Genomic DNA, 14719 nt, shown 5'->3' on the forward strand with positions numbered 1-14719 from the left:
CCACTGAGCCAAACCGGTTTCGGCGAGTCTCACATTTCTATAGTCACTCCGGCCCCAAAATAATAAAGGTTAGAACCTTAGGTGGGGGAGGGGTGCGTGGTTGCTAAGGGGCACATGTATGACAGGGCTGCCAATTGTGACATGGCTGCCAATTGTTGGGCTCCTGTTCAGCGCATGGTACTTGGATCCCACTTCTCTGGGTTGCTTGTATGTGCCCCAGCAATTTGGATCACTCACTGTGCCCCAGTATTCTGGGTTACTCTCCTTGCCCCAGACCTCTGCCTGTCATGTCCGGGCTGCACATGTGGGACCCACGGTTTCTGTTCATGTGGCAGCTGTTGTGGCTGCAGGTCCAGGCAGCTCCGATTCCGGAGTTGGCTATGGACTCTATCCTGTTGACCTCCATCCCCCTGGGGCCCTCCAAGCCCTGGTCTTTGGATCAGCAAAATCCTGGAAGTATTGAACTTCCTTCGCTCAACCATCATGCCTCAGCTGTACTTGCAGAGGCACCTTCTCCGGACCCTCAGGAAGCTTTAGCTCAGCTTCCACCACAACAAGAAGCCTCAACTCAGTCTACAGTGTCTTCTGAGCCAATGAAATTTTTGTTTGACCACCACTCTTCAAAGAGCTCAGGTCTACCTCCCGTGCCTCTTGCCAATATACAAACTTCGCGAATCCATCAGAAGGGTCGACATCAACCTCCAAAGTCTTCTATGGATGTTGAAGTTCAGCCTTCACATCACAAGGCAACAGAGTCACTTCCACTTTGGGGTGAAGTTCAACATCGACTCTTGCCTATTGATGTTAAAGATGTGGACTTGGGGGTTTTGATAACTTCCCAGCCCCCTAAGAAGATTGCACCATCTGCTACTAGCAAAGTCTCAGCTCATCATGCTACATCCCCGCAGGAGTCCTCCGCTCTGTCTATTTCGGAGGCTGGTGCTACTGCCCTGAAGCAGACTGCAGCTCCTCCAAAGCACCCTGAGGTGACCGTTCCACTTCAAGAGCCTGTTCAGGCTCAGTGGCCAACCTTTCCGCCTGTGGACCTGGGACTCACCATCACTCCTGAACCGACTTTGGGGAATGCTGCTACAGCCCTGAAGCAGACGGCATCTCCTCCATTAAACCCTGGGATGACATTTCCACTTCCAGAACCCACTGAGGCTCAGCGGCCAACCTTTCCACCGTCGGAACTGGAAGTTCCCATCATTCCAGAATCTATTTTGGAGACTGGTGCTACAGCCCTGCAGCCAACTGCAGCTTCTCCACCAAAACCTGAGGTGGCATTTCCACTTCAAGAGCCTGTTCTGGCTCAGTGGCCAACCTTTCCACCTGTGGACCTGGGACTCACCATCACTCCTGAACCGACTTTGGGGAATGCTGCTACAGCCCTGCAGCCGACTGCAGCTCCTCCACTAAAGCCTGAGGTGGCATTTCCACTTCCAGAGCCCGCTGAGGCTCAGCGGCCAACCTTTCCACCATTAGAACTGCAAGTCCCCATCATTCCAGAACCTACTTTGGAGACTGGTGCTACAGCCCTGCAGCCAACTGCAGCTCCTCCACTAAAGCCTGAAGTGGGATTTCCACTTCAAGAGCCTGTTCTGGCTCAGTGGCCAACCTTTCCACCTGTGGACCTGGGACTCACCATCACTCCTGAACCGACTTTGGGGAATGCTGCTACAGCCCTGCAGCCGACTGCAGCTCCTCCACTAAAGCCTGAGGTGGCATTTCCACTTCCAGAGCCCGCTGAGGCTCAGCGGCCAACCATTCCACCATTGGAACTGGAAGTCCCAATCATTCCAGAACCTACTTTGGAGACTGGTGTTATAGCACTGCAGCCAAATGCAGCTCCTGAAAATCCCCCTGAGGTGACACTTCCACATCCAGAGACTGTTCAGGCTCATCAGCCAACCTTTCCACCTTTGGATCTGGAGCTCACCATCACTCCAGCGTCTACTTTGGAGGCTGATGCTACAGCCCTGCAGCAGAATGCAGCTCCTGCAAAGCACCCTGAGGTGACACTTCCACCACCAGAGCCTGTTCAGGCTCAACAACCAACATTCACACCATTTGACCTGGAGCTCACCATCACTCCAGAACCAACTTTGGAGGCTGATGCTACAGCCCTGCAGCAGACTATTGCTCCTCTAAAGCACCCTGAGGTGACACTTCAACATCCAGAACTTGTTCAGGTTCAGCAGCCATCTTTTTCTGAAGTCACAGCCACAGTCCTATCGTTTGACCTGGAAGTTACAATTACTCAGCAACCAGAGTCATCAGAGACAGTTCCTCCAATGACTGAGCAGAATGCCACCATGAACATATGTGAGCTCTGTTCCTGCAATAATGGGACACTGTCGTGTATTGGTTTTGGCTCAAACCAGAGGCTCCACAGAGTGCCAGTTCCAGAGCCCAGCACCTACAATGGCAACTTCACCATCTTGTAAGCATTGCCTTTCCTCATTTGTTCTCTGCATCTTGGCTGACATGGCAGCCTTTTCCTTGAGGTCTTCCTGTGCCTTCCTCATCTCCCAGCTAACCATGTTGAATGATTTTGTTTTTATCTTTGTTTGACAACTATTCATTCTCCTTAATACTAATGTTCCCCCTTAACCAGTCTTTTGCTTGTAATTGCCCATATTATTTGTCCATATTTTGAGCCCTAGCATTTCATTCCTTAACCTCTACTGTCCTCCCACTTTTGCTCCGTTTTCTTTACAGAAACATGACCCTCTCCCAGACTCATTGGTTGTGGTGCAACAAAGTGGTTAAGAGTAGAGATTCTACAGCCAGAGTGACTGGGTTTGAACCAAGTATGCCATTTATTAGTGTTGAGACTCAATTTCCTCATGTGTAACATGAACATTATATAGCTACCATTACATAGGATTGTAGTGAGTTTTAGAAGTACTACATACTGTATATACTAGAGTCCAGGTGCAGAAGATTCGCCAAGGGTTGGGGAGGAGCAGTGGTCCCCTCAGCCCAACCTGCGCCCTGTCACAGTCAAGACCCCTCGGGGCACATCCCTCTTCATTCTGGAGTTCTCACAGTTCAGGATCCCTTGCTCCTTACCACCTGCCTGCAGCAGAGGTTGGAGAGGCTCCCGCCACCACTGCTGCGCTCGCCAGCTGTGAGCCTGGCTTCTGGCTGAGCTGTGCTCACCCTGTGGGAGCACACTGACCACCAGGGGCAGCTTTTGTATAGAGCGTCTGCCTCTGGTGGTCAGTGCGTGTCATAGCAACCTGTTGTTCCACTGTTCGGTCAATTTGCATGTTATGCTTTTATGATATAGGGTAGTACTTATACAAGTTCTTAACATATGTCTGTGTTGGCTATTATTATTTGATCCCTCATTCATATCTAGAACTTACCTTTGCCCCCTGACTTTCTATATAAATCACCCATTTTGTGCCCAACCCAAGTCTAAGTACCGTAAGAGGCACAGAAGTATGACATTGTCTATGGAACATGACAATGGTAGGTGGGAAGAAAGGGAATATGCTTACAAAAAAGGAGGCGGTATATAATTAAGTACTAAAAGAGATACAGGCGAGAGGTACTCTAATTCAGCAGAATGTGTAGTTATTGGGGTATGGAAGTCAGGGAAACCTGCATGGATAGGCCAGAACTTTAGCTGGGACTTGAAGAGTGGCTGTGGTTTGGTAAAAACGTGAGGGCAAAGGCATGGCTACAGGAATGATCAGGACTTAATAGACCAGTCTGGTTTTAAAGAATTGGTTTAGGAAGCAGTGAAAAATAGGATTTGAAAAACCTTGACTATCGAATCTAGGGGTTTGGAAATTAAACCGAGATAAGGAGACCCACTAAAAGTTTCCAAGTGAGAGAGACAGATGAGTAAAATAAGAGGATTATTTAGATTCCATAGGTAGCGCGTTCTAGAGAGGAAGTCTTGACTCAGGGAGACCAAATAGAATACTCTAGGAGTCAAGTGAGAAGGCGCTGAATCAGAGTGGTTGTGACAGTAGAAGAAAGAAAATCCAGGAAACACTATAAAGGAAGAACTGACAAGGTTTGGTAACTGACTGGAGTGAGGGATGGGATGTACAGGAAAGAGAAAGATCAAATATGACCCTGGAAAATGTCTGTCCTGGATGATGAGGAGAATGACGGTGGTATGACAGGTGGACATACAGCAGTTGGGAAAGAGAGCCCGTTTGAGGAGGTGAGCTCAGGTTGGGCATCTTTCATTGGTGAGCATAAAGCAACAGGAAGGCTTCTGCTTGAGTGGAAATGTCCACTGGGTAAGAGGGGCAGACAGCTATCTGATGTTTTCTGACCTTCCTGAAAAAGGTGTACACGGAATAGGTAAGTTATTGCTGAGGGAAGAGGACAAAGCTAAAGATTCAAAGTCATCCACAGAGTTAGTGTTTGAAACCGAATCTCAGGAATTTAACAGCTTCTTTTAAACACTTGTAATTCATGGACACATTCTCACTGTTTGCGGTTTTTCTTTTTAACACATTTTTATTGATTTCAGAGAGGAAGGGAGAGGGAGAGAGAGATAGAAATGACAATGATGAGAGAGTATCATTGATCGGATCGGCTGCCCCCTGCACACCCTCTACTGGTGACCGAGCCGGCAACCCAAGTGTCTGCCCTTGACCAGAGAGGAACCAGGGACCTTCTAGTCCGCAGGCTAACGCTCTTTCCACTGAGCCAAACCAGCCCAGGGCTGTGGTTTGCTGTTTTGTCGTGTCACAGAATTATATAGGATACTAGAGGCCCAGTGCACGGACCCTTGGCCTGGCCTGCTGTGATCAGTGGACCTCCCCGCACCGCAGCCCAGCCTTACCTGCCAGCTCCTAGGGCTCCAGCCCTCTGTCAGCATAGATCCCACACAGCAGGAAGTAGTACCCGAAGCAGCAGGCAGCCAGAGAGGAGCTGGAGCCAGGGCTGGGCACTGCTCTGCTCCTGCTAATCCGGGTCCCCCTGTGCCTGTCTCCCCCTCCCCCTGTGCCACTGCTAAGGCTGGCAGGGGGCGTGTCCCTGGGAGAGGCTCGCTCTGCTGCAGCTGAGCTTGCCAGCTGTGAGCCAGGTGTCTGGCACCTGTCTGTCAGCTGGTCTTCACTCCCGCTGTGGGAGTGCACTGACCACCAGGGGGCAGCTTCTGTGTTGAGCATCTACCCCGTGGTGGTCAGTGCCTGTTAAAGCTACCCGACAGTCCTTGGTCGCTTAGGCTTTTATATACAGTATATAGCTAATGTGAAAATCCCACCCAACCCTTTCTACCACTCCTGTTATCATTTGGGTGTGTTTCTGTCCTTCTAATCTCATTCTTTCTCTTTTCATTTTGCATTTTTCCCCAAAGAGCTAATTCTTAACTCCTTGCTCAGTGATTTGTGCTTTTCCCTGTCAAATATGTCTATAAGAGCCTTCCATATTAGTCCCCTCATTTATAACTGCCCTTGTCCTTCTAAGACCTGGAGAGATTTCCACAGAGGGCACTGAGCCAAAGATTCGGTGTGGCCTGGCATAAGGTTTCTTTACATATATTTTCTTGAAACAATACATTTTTTTTTTGCCATTTTTCTTTTTTATTATGCTTTTCTCATTGATCTGTTGAAGGAATCATTTTAGAAACAGGTGATTTTGGAAAAAATGCATTCAAAGTAATTAACTGGCATTACCTATCCAAGAGAAGTTCAAGTTCTGAGGAGATGCCTCATTGTTTGTGCCAGGGGCTCCACATTATGCCTTTATAAATATATTTTTATTGATTTCAGAGTTGAAGGGAGAGGGAGAGAGAGATGGAAACATCAATGATGAGAGAGAGTCTTTGATTGGCTGCTTACTGCATACCCCCTACTGGGGATTGAGCTGCAACCCAGGCATGTGCCTTTCACTGGAATTGAACCTGGGATCCTTCATTTCACAGGCTGATGCTCTATCTACTGAGCCAAACCAACTGTAGCTCACATTATGTCTTTATTAATTGTGCAAACTGGCAAGCTGATAGTTGTAGAAGTTAGAAAGCTTGTGTTTTCTGCATTTGAATATCAAGGTTGCCATGATTGTTTTACTTATTCTGTTCATTCGTTTCTTACCTACTCAATGATATTAACTGTGTTTCTTCACAGAAACTTGCAGGGAAACGCTATTTCATACATTGGTAAGGAAACATGGAAGTCATACCATTTGGTTGAGAAACTGTGAGTATATTCTCCAAAAATTAATTTAAAAACTAACTGTATTGTAAGATCCTTCTTGGTCCAGAATTTTGAGGTCAATAGCTCTGAGAAAAGGTATTGCCCCCTCTGTATCCCAAATCAACATCTATTGATTGCAACTTGTTTATTTTAAAAATTAAATTTGGAAGGCCCTCCTTAAAATCAGAGTCAATTTAAACTTATATTCCATTATAAGAAGTAATACATGATTATTATTTCAATATAACAAAATGAAATAGCAGGTATAGTGAAAACCCTGCTTGTGCCTTCATCCCCACCCTAACATAACTGCTACTCTATGTTTACTATACCAGTATATCCTTACAGACCTTTTCCCACGCATTTACCTATATACATATTTACAGATAGCAAAATAGGTATGTTATGTGATTTTCATACCTTTTTTTTTTTTTGTAAATTGTAACATCCTACCACTTGATTCTTTCACCTCATAATATATCTTACACGTGTTTCCTTCTTGATACAGAGAGGGTTACCCAATTCATTTAAACTATTCCATAATATTCCGTAATTTAATAATCCCCCTATTGATGGATGTTTAGATTATGTCCAGTGTTCTTGTTACATGTATTTGATGCAACACACATTCTTGTACATGCATCTATGGGATCATGGGCAGGTATTTATGTAGAATAGATATTTAGAGATGGAATTGTTGGGGTGAAAGTATATTGATACAACATTTTAATTGCACTCAAAGAAATCATGCCAACTTACATTCCAATCAGTGGGCAACTACAGTATTTGTTTCCTTTATCCTTCCACCACTAGATAGTCTTTTTTTGGCTGATCTAAATGGGTGACCAAAGGCGGTCCCACCTATGTTTGAATTTTTCTGATTACTTGTGAATTCAGATACCTTCATATATTTATTGAACATTTGTTTCTTTCAAATATTTTTTATTGATTTCAGAAAGGTAGAGGAGGGAGGGAGACAGAAACATCCATGATGAGAGAGAATCCATTAATCGGCTGCCTCCTACACATGCTACACTGGAGACTGAGCCCGCAATCTGGGCATGTACCTGTACTGGGAATCAGACCGTGACTTCCTGGTTCGTAGGTTGACACTCAACCACTGAGCCATGCTGGCCGGGCAGGTCTGAAGATTTCTAAGTTAGCTTGAGATTTATACCTTGTAAGGGAGAGGTTTCTAACTTAGAGTTAATAGACCCCCCAGTGCACCATTTCTTAACCATTTTTCCTCCCAAGTGATCTGCAGAAGCTTATTTTCTTGAGGACTATATTTTTAAATGAATTATAAGTTAAAATATATGCGAAAATAAAGGGAATCTATTATTAAAATGTAGATTTCAATTTTTTTTTATTTTTCTATGATTATTTTTTTTTAATCCTCACCTGAGGATATTTTCCCATTGATTTTTTAGAGAGAGTGTGAGAGAGAGGTAAAGACAGAGAGAAATAACCATGTGAGAGAGAGACATCACATCCATTGGTTGCTTCCTGCATGAGCCCTGACCAAAGCTTGGGCTGAGGAAGAGCCTGCCACCAAGGTACATGCTCTTGTCTGGAATTGAACCCGGGATCCTTTGGTCCACAGGTGGACACTCTATCCACTGTGCCAAACTAGCTAGTGCCAAAATATATATTTTTTAAAAGATTACTGATAGGCTAGCCAGCATGGCTCAGTGGTTGATTGTCAGCCTATGAACCAGGAGGTCACGGTGGGATTCACGTTGAGGACACATATCCGGCTGTGGGCTCAATTCCCAGTGTAGGCTGTGCAGGAGGCAGCTGATCAATGATTCTCTCTCATCATTGATGTTTCTCTCTCTCTCTACCTCTCCCTTCCTCTGTAAAATCAATAAAAATTTATTTTAAATTAAAGCAATAAAATATTATTGATACTACTTCTCTTTTTTATGCTTTTATTTAACCTTACCCTAAGATATTTTTTTTATTAATATATTTTAGAGAGAGTGGAAGGAGGGAAAGAGAGAGAAAGAAAGTAAGACATGAGAAAGACATATTGATTGACTGCCTCCTCCTGGTTTGGGGCCAGGGAGTGAACCTGCCACCATGGTATGGGCCCTTGACGGGGAATCAAACCCAAGACCTTTTGGTCCATTGGCCAACACTCTAACCACTAAGTAAAACCAGCCATGGCAAATCTGCTTCTCTTATATTTATACAAGCTATAGTAGTTGGTCTAATAACTGTTATAACGTCAAAGTAGTGATGCGAATTAATAAATGGTATTTTGAGTTATGTGCAACAAATACATTATATGAAAATATCTGTGATTTTATTGGAGATCCAATGAACTACTCTATTGCTAATCTACTATGATTTGTTGCCTACATTCACAATGCAAGGCAATGCTAATTTTAGGTAGAGGCTTGTGAAAATAGAGATGTAATTTTATTTCCCTTTCAGGTTTGGCTCCCTGAATTTAATCCATTCAATCCTATTCATGGACCTCTGCCCTAAAGGGATAATCAACAACTGGGAATTACATGCACACTTTTCCATGTATTCAAGAAAGTGCACTTTTCTAGAAAATCTTGTCTCCAAAGATTAAGAGTCACAAATGTAGGGGAGAAGAAAGACATTTCCTTGCCTATAAAGCTGTCCTTACCATCATGAGTCATGGTAAATGGATGATTTGCTTTAAATAAAAGTAATATACTGAAAATGCTGTCTGTCATTTTCTGAAATCATGGAAAAAATATTTATGGAACATCTGCTGCGTGCCAGGAACTGTTTTATATGCCAGGATTACAGGCCTAAGAACAAAATAGACAAATTATGCCAGTTCTCAAGGGGTTTACAAGTATATAATATAACAATGAATATATACATACACATACATGTATTAACTATATTGATTTAATTTCAAGTATTGATTAAATTATTTGGAGAAAAAGAAAGATGTGGAAGGAAAGTGAATCAATTCTAGAATGGTCCATTGTTCGCACAAAGAGTACCTGAAAAGAAAGGTTTGAATTAAAAAAAAGAACAGATTATCTCCCTTCAGTTACATAATGATCAGGGTGGCACCATTACCCAGGTTTCCCCATATATATTTCTGTGCAGTAAATAGTTGAAGTTATTTTGCATTTTGATCCAGAAATGACCTTTTCGTTTTTCAGAAATCTCAGTGGAAATAATTTGAGAGAATTACGTAAAGATTCATTTGAAGGCCTGCTTTCCCTCAAGTATTTGTAAGTCAACTGTATTTACTTATGAGTGTTTTTGTTATATTATCTATAAAATAAATAAGGTGTTCAAATGAGATAATCTCTACAATTTCTCCCAGCAGTAAAATTCTACAATTCCTTAAGTCCGTGTAGCTCCTCTCAAGCATTTAATATCTCCTATGCATTTTCAGTTTCACAGTCCTCTAAACAAAATATAGATAGGAAAAACTCTTCAGTTATGGATTAAAAGTGGTGATGAGGTCTGAGTAATGATACACACTCATATGAGCCTTGTTATGTAAGTGTTCGTATACCATCTGCTTATATTTATATTTAGTTTAGGGATCATGGATCAAATTGGGTCTATGATTGTTTGTTTCTTTTAATTTAATTTAAATTCTTTATTTTTTAAAGTATTACATAAGTCTCTTTTTTCCCCCCATTGATCTCTCTGCGGCTGCTCCCAAACCCCCAGATTGTTTGTTTCTTACAGCACATAAGTTAAGAATAATTTTTCCACTTTTAAAGTGCTTTGAAAGAAAAGAAACAAAGAAGAATATGCAAGACAGACTATTTGTGGCCTGCAAAACCTAAACTATTTACTGTCTGGCCTTAACATAAAAGGTTTTAAAATATTGATTTAGTAAAATGAGAGGGATTTAGCTTAACCTCAAATTGTCTCCTATAGGACAAGAAAATATAAAACATTTATACTAATTTGAATGCCATTAACCCAAATTTTTTTATAATTAAATCTAAATTAGATTTACATTTACACATTAAATGTTTAAGCAGATGAATTATGTAAATGATATTATTATGAACATATTAAATTATGAAGAGAGCAGACTGGGGTTGAGGATTTCAATGTAGGAATTGTGATACCAATACTCAAAGTAAATGTTTAAAATGATGGTCAAGTTGTATTGTTAGAAATGTGTATACTAAGAAAGTATATCAGAAATGCCCCTTACTCTACTAATTACAAAAAAATATATATCTTTTTAGCCTCCTTGTCAAGGAAGAAATACTTGCCCAATAATTCTATTTACTTAGAAATAGGGAGATGTTCTTTACTATAAAAACTCAATCATGATTCTTTGTCCATGGCACCCAGGCTGAGTATGTCGTTAATCCTTATAAAGCTAATTAATGGTGCTATTTAGCAAATGGTTTCTTTCTGCAAATATGGAAGTCTTAAGGGAAGTAGGTATAAAGAGCCTCACCTGACACTAAAAATAGTCATTTGGATTTTCAAACCTTTCAAGCTTCAGAGGGAAGCTTGGGTCTTTGTATTGATCTTCTTGAGTCTTCTTGGCATCTCACTTCGAAACCTTACATACAGTTTGGAGGAAATAAAATGAAGTAAATAACTGCTCAATAGGTTAGGTCATTCATTACTTCTACTGTGAAATACATTATAAGCTAGCTATTTCATGCTAGCGTAAGTATTCCCATCCACTAAAAAATGCCAATCAGTAAGCAAGCTATCAAAGAACATGCTATGCACTGTACCTAGAACTATAGGTACATCAGGGTTCCTACCCTTCTGGTAATTCATGATCTCATAGGGAAAATAAACATATAAACTCAAACCATAGAGCACAAGTACTAAGTGGAACACAATGTGCTGCAGTGGCACACAAGTGGGAGCCATGAAATCATAAAACTACATTTCTTTTAAAAGTCATTTTTCTCTCTCTCTTACCAGCTGTTTGTCTATTTTATAAATATTTCCGTTTGTACCTGTTCGAATGTCAGTAGACAGTGCTGATGAGCAAGACCCAGTCCATACTTTAAGGAGTTATACTCAGAGAAAATAGGATGCAAAAATAGCTCTATTAAAATTTTGTAAGAAATGGGTATACAAATTGGCTTTGGTCACAGCAGAGGGAAAAAAGACTTTATGTTGCATGAGCAAAGATGTCAGTAGGTCAATGCTGTTTGAACAGGACCTTGAAGGGCACTTGGGGATCAAGGGACAGACATCTTGAGTAGAATAAGCTTGCAAAAGGAGCCTGGGAAAAAATACCCGAGTAGCTGTAGAGTTCACGTAGGGGGAGTAGGAGATTAGAGCCAGATCTTCTAGTGCTTTGAATGCCAAGTACCACGTTATCACAGCAGTGCTCGAGGAGAAAATTTAGCCTACAACAGAGTCCCTTGGAGGACTTGTTAAAACTCAAGCTGCCCCCCCACCCCCCGCCGGGTTACTAAATCAGTAGATCCAGAGTCAACTGATAATTTGCATCTTCAGTAAGTTCCCAAGTGATTCTGGCTGGTATTTGAGATCCACTTCTGAAGTGTTAATCTGGAGACTGTGTGTCAGGATGGTTTAGCAAGGGAGAGATTATAGATGGAAACACCAGCCAGAAGACAGGTATACCCATCCAGGAGAAAAGTGAGGGACTCAAGTGGAATCAATGGAAATAAGACAGTCAATTATAGATGAGAGATGGTGTTTTCAAATAAAAATCCAGCACCGTGTTGTTTTCGGTTGTTCCACCACTGTACAACTGAAGCAAATTCATGGCTATTAAAGCAATGTAAAATAAGAAATGAATTTCTATTTGTATAATAGAAAGTATCGTTAGTTCAAAGTTCTGTATTAGTTCAAAGTTCTGTATTATGTAGAACAGTCACTTCCTTTTAAGTTAGGAGAAAAGGCATCTTTTATTTCTTTTTTTTAAATTACTTTATTGATTAAGGTATCACATATTTGTCCTCAACCCCCTCCCCCCGTTCCCTTCCCAATCCCCCACACACACAAGCCCCCCTCCCCCTGTTGTCCGTGATCATTGGTTAGGCTCATATGCAAGCACACAAGTCCTTTGGTTGATCTATCTCCCTTGTCCCCACCCTCCCCTACTTTCCCTCTGAGGTCTGACAGTCTGATGGATGCTGTTCTTGTTCTTCAGTCTATGTTGTTCATCTTTTCCCCTAGATGAGTGAGCTCATGTGATACTAGGAATACACTTATAGGAACTGAAAATGAGACAAGCAATAATGGTTATGCTGAGAGGCAAATGAATCAGTCTGTAGTGAGTTTCTTTCTGGGCCAACAGTTCTTTTGAGTCCCGGTTTCTATGTCCAACAGTTGTTAATGTGTTCATAACAGCAATGATATTTCAGTTCTGGATGGTGGACAAATGGTGGTATTGCAGGTCTGACCCTCTCTGGTTTGGTCCTGGGCAATCTGCAGTGACGCATATCTGCTGACTGCTAGTATGGCAAGGCATCGTCAGCGTCTTCCATCTCTGGACTGTTTCTCTTCTGACTTCATGGCTGGAGCACTCCTGTCAATTCCTCTCTATTGCAGGAATCCACATGTCTCGGAGTTGTTTTCTGAAAACATACAAACATATTCTCGACCAAAAGTTAATAAAGGAATATTTTCTATGGAAAAGGCATCTTTTATTTCTTTTGGTATTGAATTTGCCTAGAAAAACAGAAGTTATCCAGGAAGGTGTGTAGATGTGAGAGTATTTCTTTTAATGTTAGAAATTTATAAATTTACATGAAGATATACAATTTGAGGTCATAATCTAAATTTGATGAGACCACAAAGGGTCTTCTAATCAATTCTTCTGCTCTCAGGAATAATTACCTTCAAAATCTATCAAGATCTATTGTTGTATGTTGTATTTATGAAGATCCTGAAGGTGAGAGTCTTAAGAGAGCATAAGGACTCTGGATAGTTCAAATTACAATTCTTAAGGTTTAGAATTTAGACTATAACTGCGTATTCAATATTATTCTAACCTTTACCAGTTATTCCTACTAATTAGATACCTAGTAAGTAATTGAGGCACTAATTTTCTTTTACTTTTTCTAGGGACTTGTCCTGCAATAAAATAGAACTTATTGAAATGAATACATTTGAATCATTACCTCTTTTACAATATATGTAAGTTATAAATATAAGTTTATTGTGTTTAGAAATTTTATAAAACGTAATTGTAAACCTTTTTGTTATTTATTTTAAAATAAGATTAAAATTTTACTACTAGCTGAAACCGGTTTGGCTCAGTGGATAGAGCGTCGGCCTGCGGACTCAAGGGTCCCAGGTTCGATTCCGGTCAAGGGCATGTACCTTGGTTGCGGGCACATCCCCAGTAGAGGGTATGCAAGAGGCAGCTGATCGATGTTTCTCTCTCATCGATGTTTCTAACTCTCTATCCCTCTCTCTTCCTCTCTGTAAAAAATCAATAAAATATATTTAAAAGCAAATTTTATTACTAGAAAGCTACTAAATTTATGTAGCAAATCCTAGTTGTTTCTAGCATAGATTAGTGTGAGAATTCTCTCACATTTATAATGAACCATTCTATTTGCACAGCAAAGGAAACCATCAACAAAACAAAAAGAAAATCCACTGCATGGGAGAACATACTTGCCAATGATATTTCTGATGAGGATTTTACAGAGAACTCATACACTTTAACAAAAGGAAGATAAATGATCCAATCAAAAATGGGCAAAGAGTCTAAATAGACACTTGTCAAAAGAGAACCTACAGAAGGTCCAGAGACATATCAAAACATGCTCAAAGTCACTAATCATCTGAGAATGTGGTCGGCAAACTGCGGCTCATGAGCCACATGTGGCTCTTTGGCCCCTTGAGTGTGGCTCTTCCACAAAATACCACATGCGGGCGTGCAAGCAGAAAGTCAGTTTTCGGCCTGGGCGAGTCTATTTTGAATACCGCCCACACATGGTATTTTGTGGAAGAGCCACACTCAAGGGGCCAAAGAGCTGTATGTAGCTCACGAGCTGCAGTTTGCCTACCACTGATCTGAGAGATGCAAATCAAAACAATTTTGAGATACCATCTCACACCTGTCAGAATGGCTATCATAAACAAATGACAAGTGCTGGCATGGATGTGGAGAAAAAGGAACCCTCCTGCACTGCTGGTGGGAATGCAGAATATTGCAGCCACTATGGAAGACAGTATGGAATTTCCTCAAAAAGTTAAAAACAGAGTGGACCATTCTATAGCAGTGGTTCTCAACTAGGGTGATTTTGCACCTGGTGACACTTGGCAATATCCAAAGAGAGTTTTAGTTGTCAGAACTGTAGATTTGCTGCTGGCATCTAGTGGCAGAGGCCAGAATTATTGTTGAAGACAAAGGACAGTTGCCCAGAATAAAGAATTTTCTAGCCCAAAATGACAATAGTGTTGAGGTTGTGTAACCTTATTTCAGAGAAATATAGATCAGTTAATATAAGCATTTTTATGTATCTACTGCATCACATGTATAAACAGGAAAGCATAAACCATAAGCAAATATCTCCCACAGTAAGAATTTTTAGTGTATAGAGGGAGTATTGAGGTTGTTTTATCAT

General features: G+C 41.4%; 1 protein-coding gene across 1 annotated transcript in view; it reads left to right on the forward strand.

Annotated features, from left to right (window-relative positions):
• Nucleotides 1-202: 202 nt before the first annotated feature.
• The window catches only part of LOC103304469 (leucine-rich repeat-containing protein 37A-like), a 28962-nt gene continuing 14445 nt past the window's right edge, over nucleotides 203-14719 (forward strand). The window contains exons 1-4 of the mRNA XM_054709503.1: nucleotides 203-2443; nucleotides 6102-6173; nucleotides 9326-9397; nucleotides 13206-13277. Of these exons, the coding sequence (XP_054565478.1) occupies nucleotides 210-2443; nucleotides 6102-6173; nucleotides 9326-9397; nucleotides 13206-13277 (2450 nt within the window). The 5' untranslated portion in view covers nucleotides 203-209. The remainder of the gene's footprint in view (nucleotides 2444-6101; nucleotides 6174-9325; nucleotides 9398-13205; nucleotides 13278-14719) is intronic.

Source organism: Eptesicus fuscus, chromosome 20 (assembly GCF_027574615.1).
Source record: "Eptesicus fuscus isolate TK198812 chromosome 20, DD_ASM_mEF_20220401, whole genome shotgun sequence".
Lineage (NCBI taxonomy): Eukaryota > Metazoa > Chordata > Mammalia > Chiroptera > Vespertilionidae > Eptesicus > Eptesicus fuscus.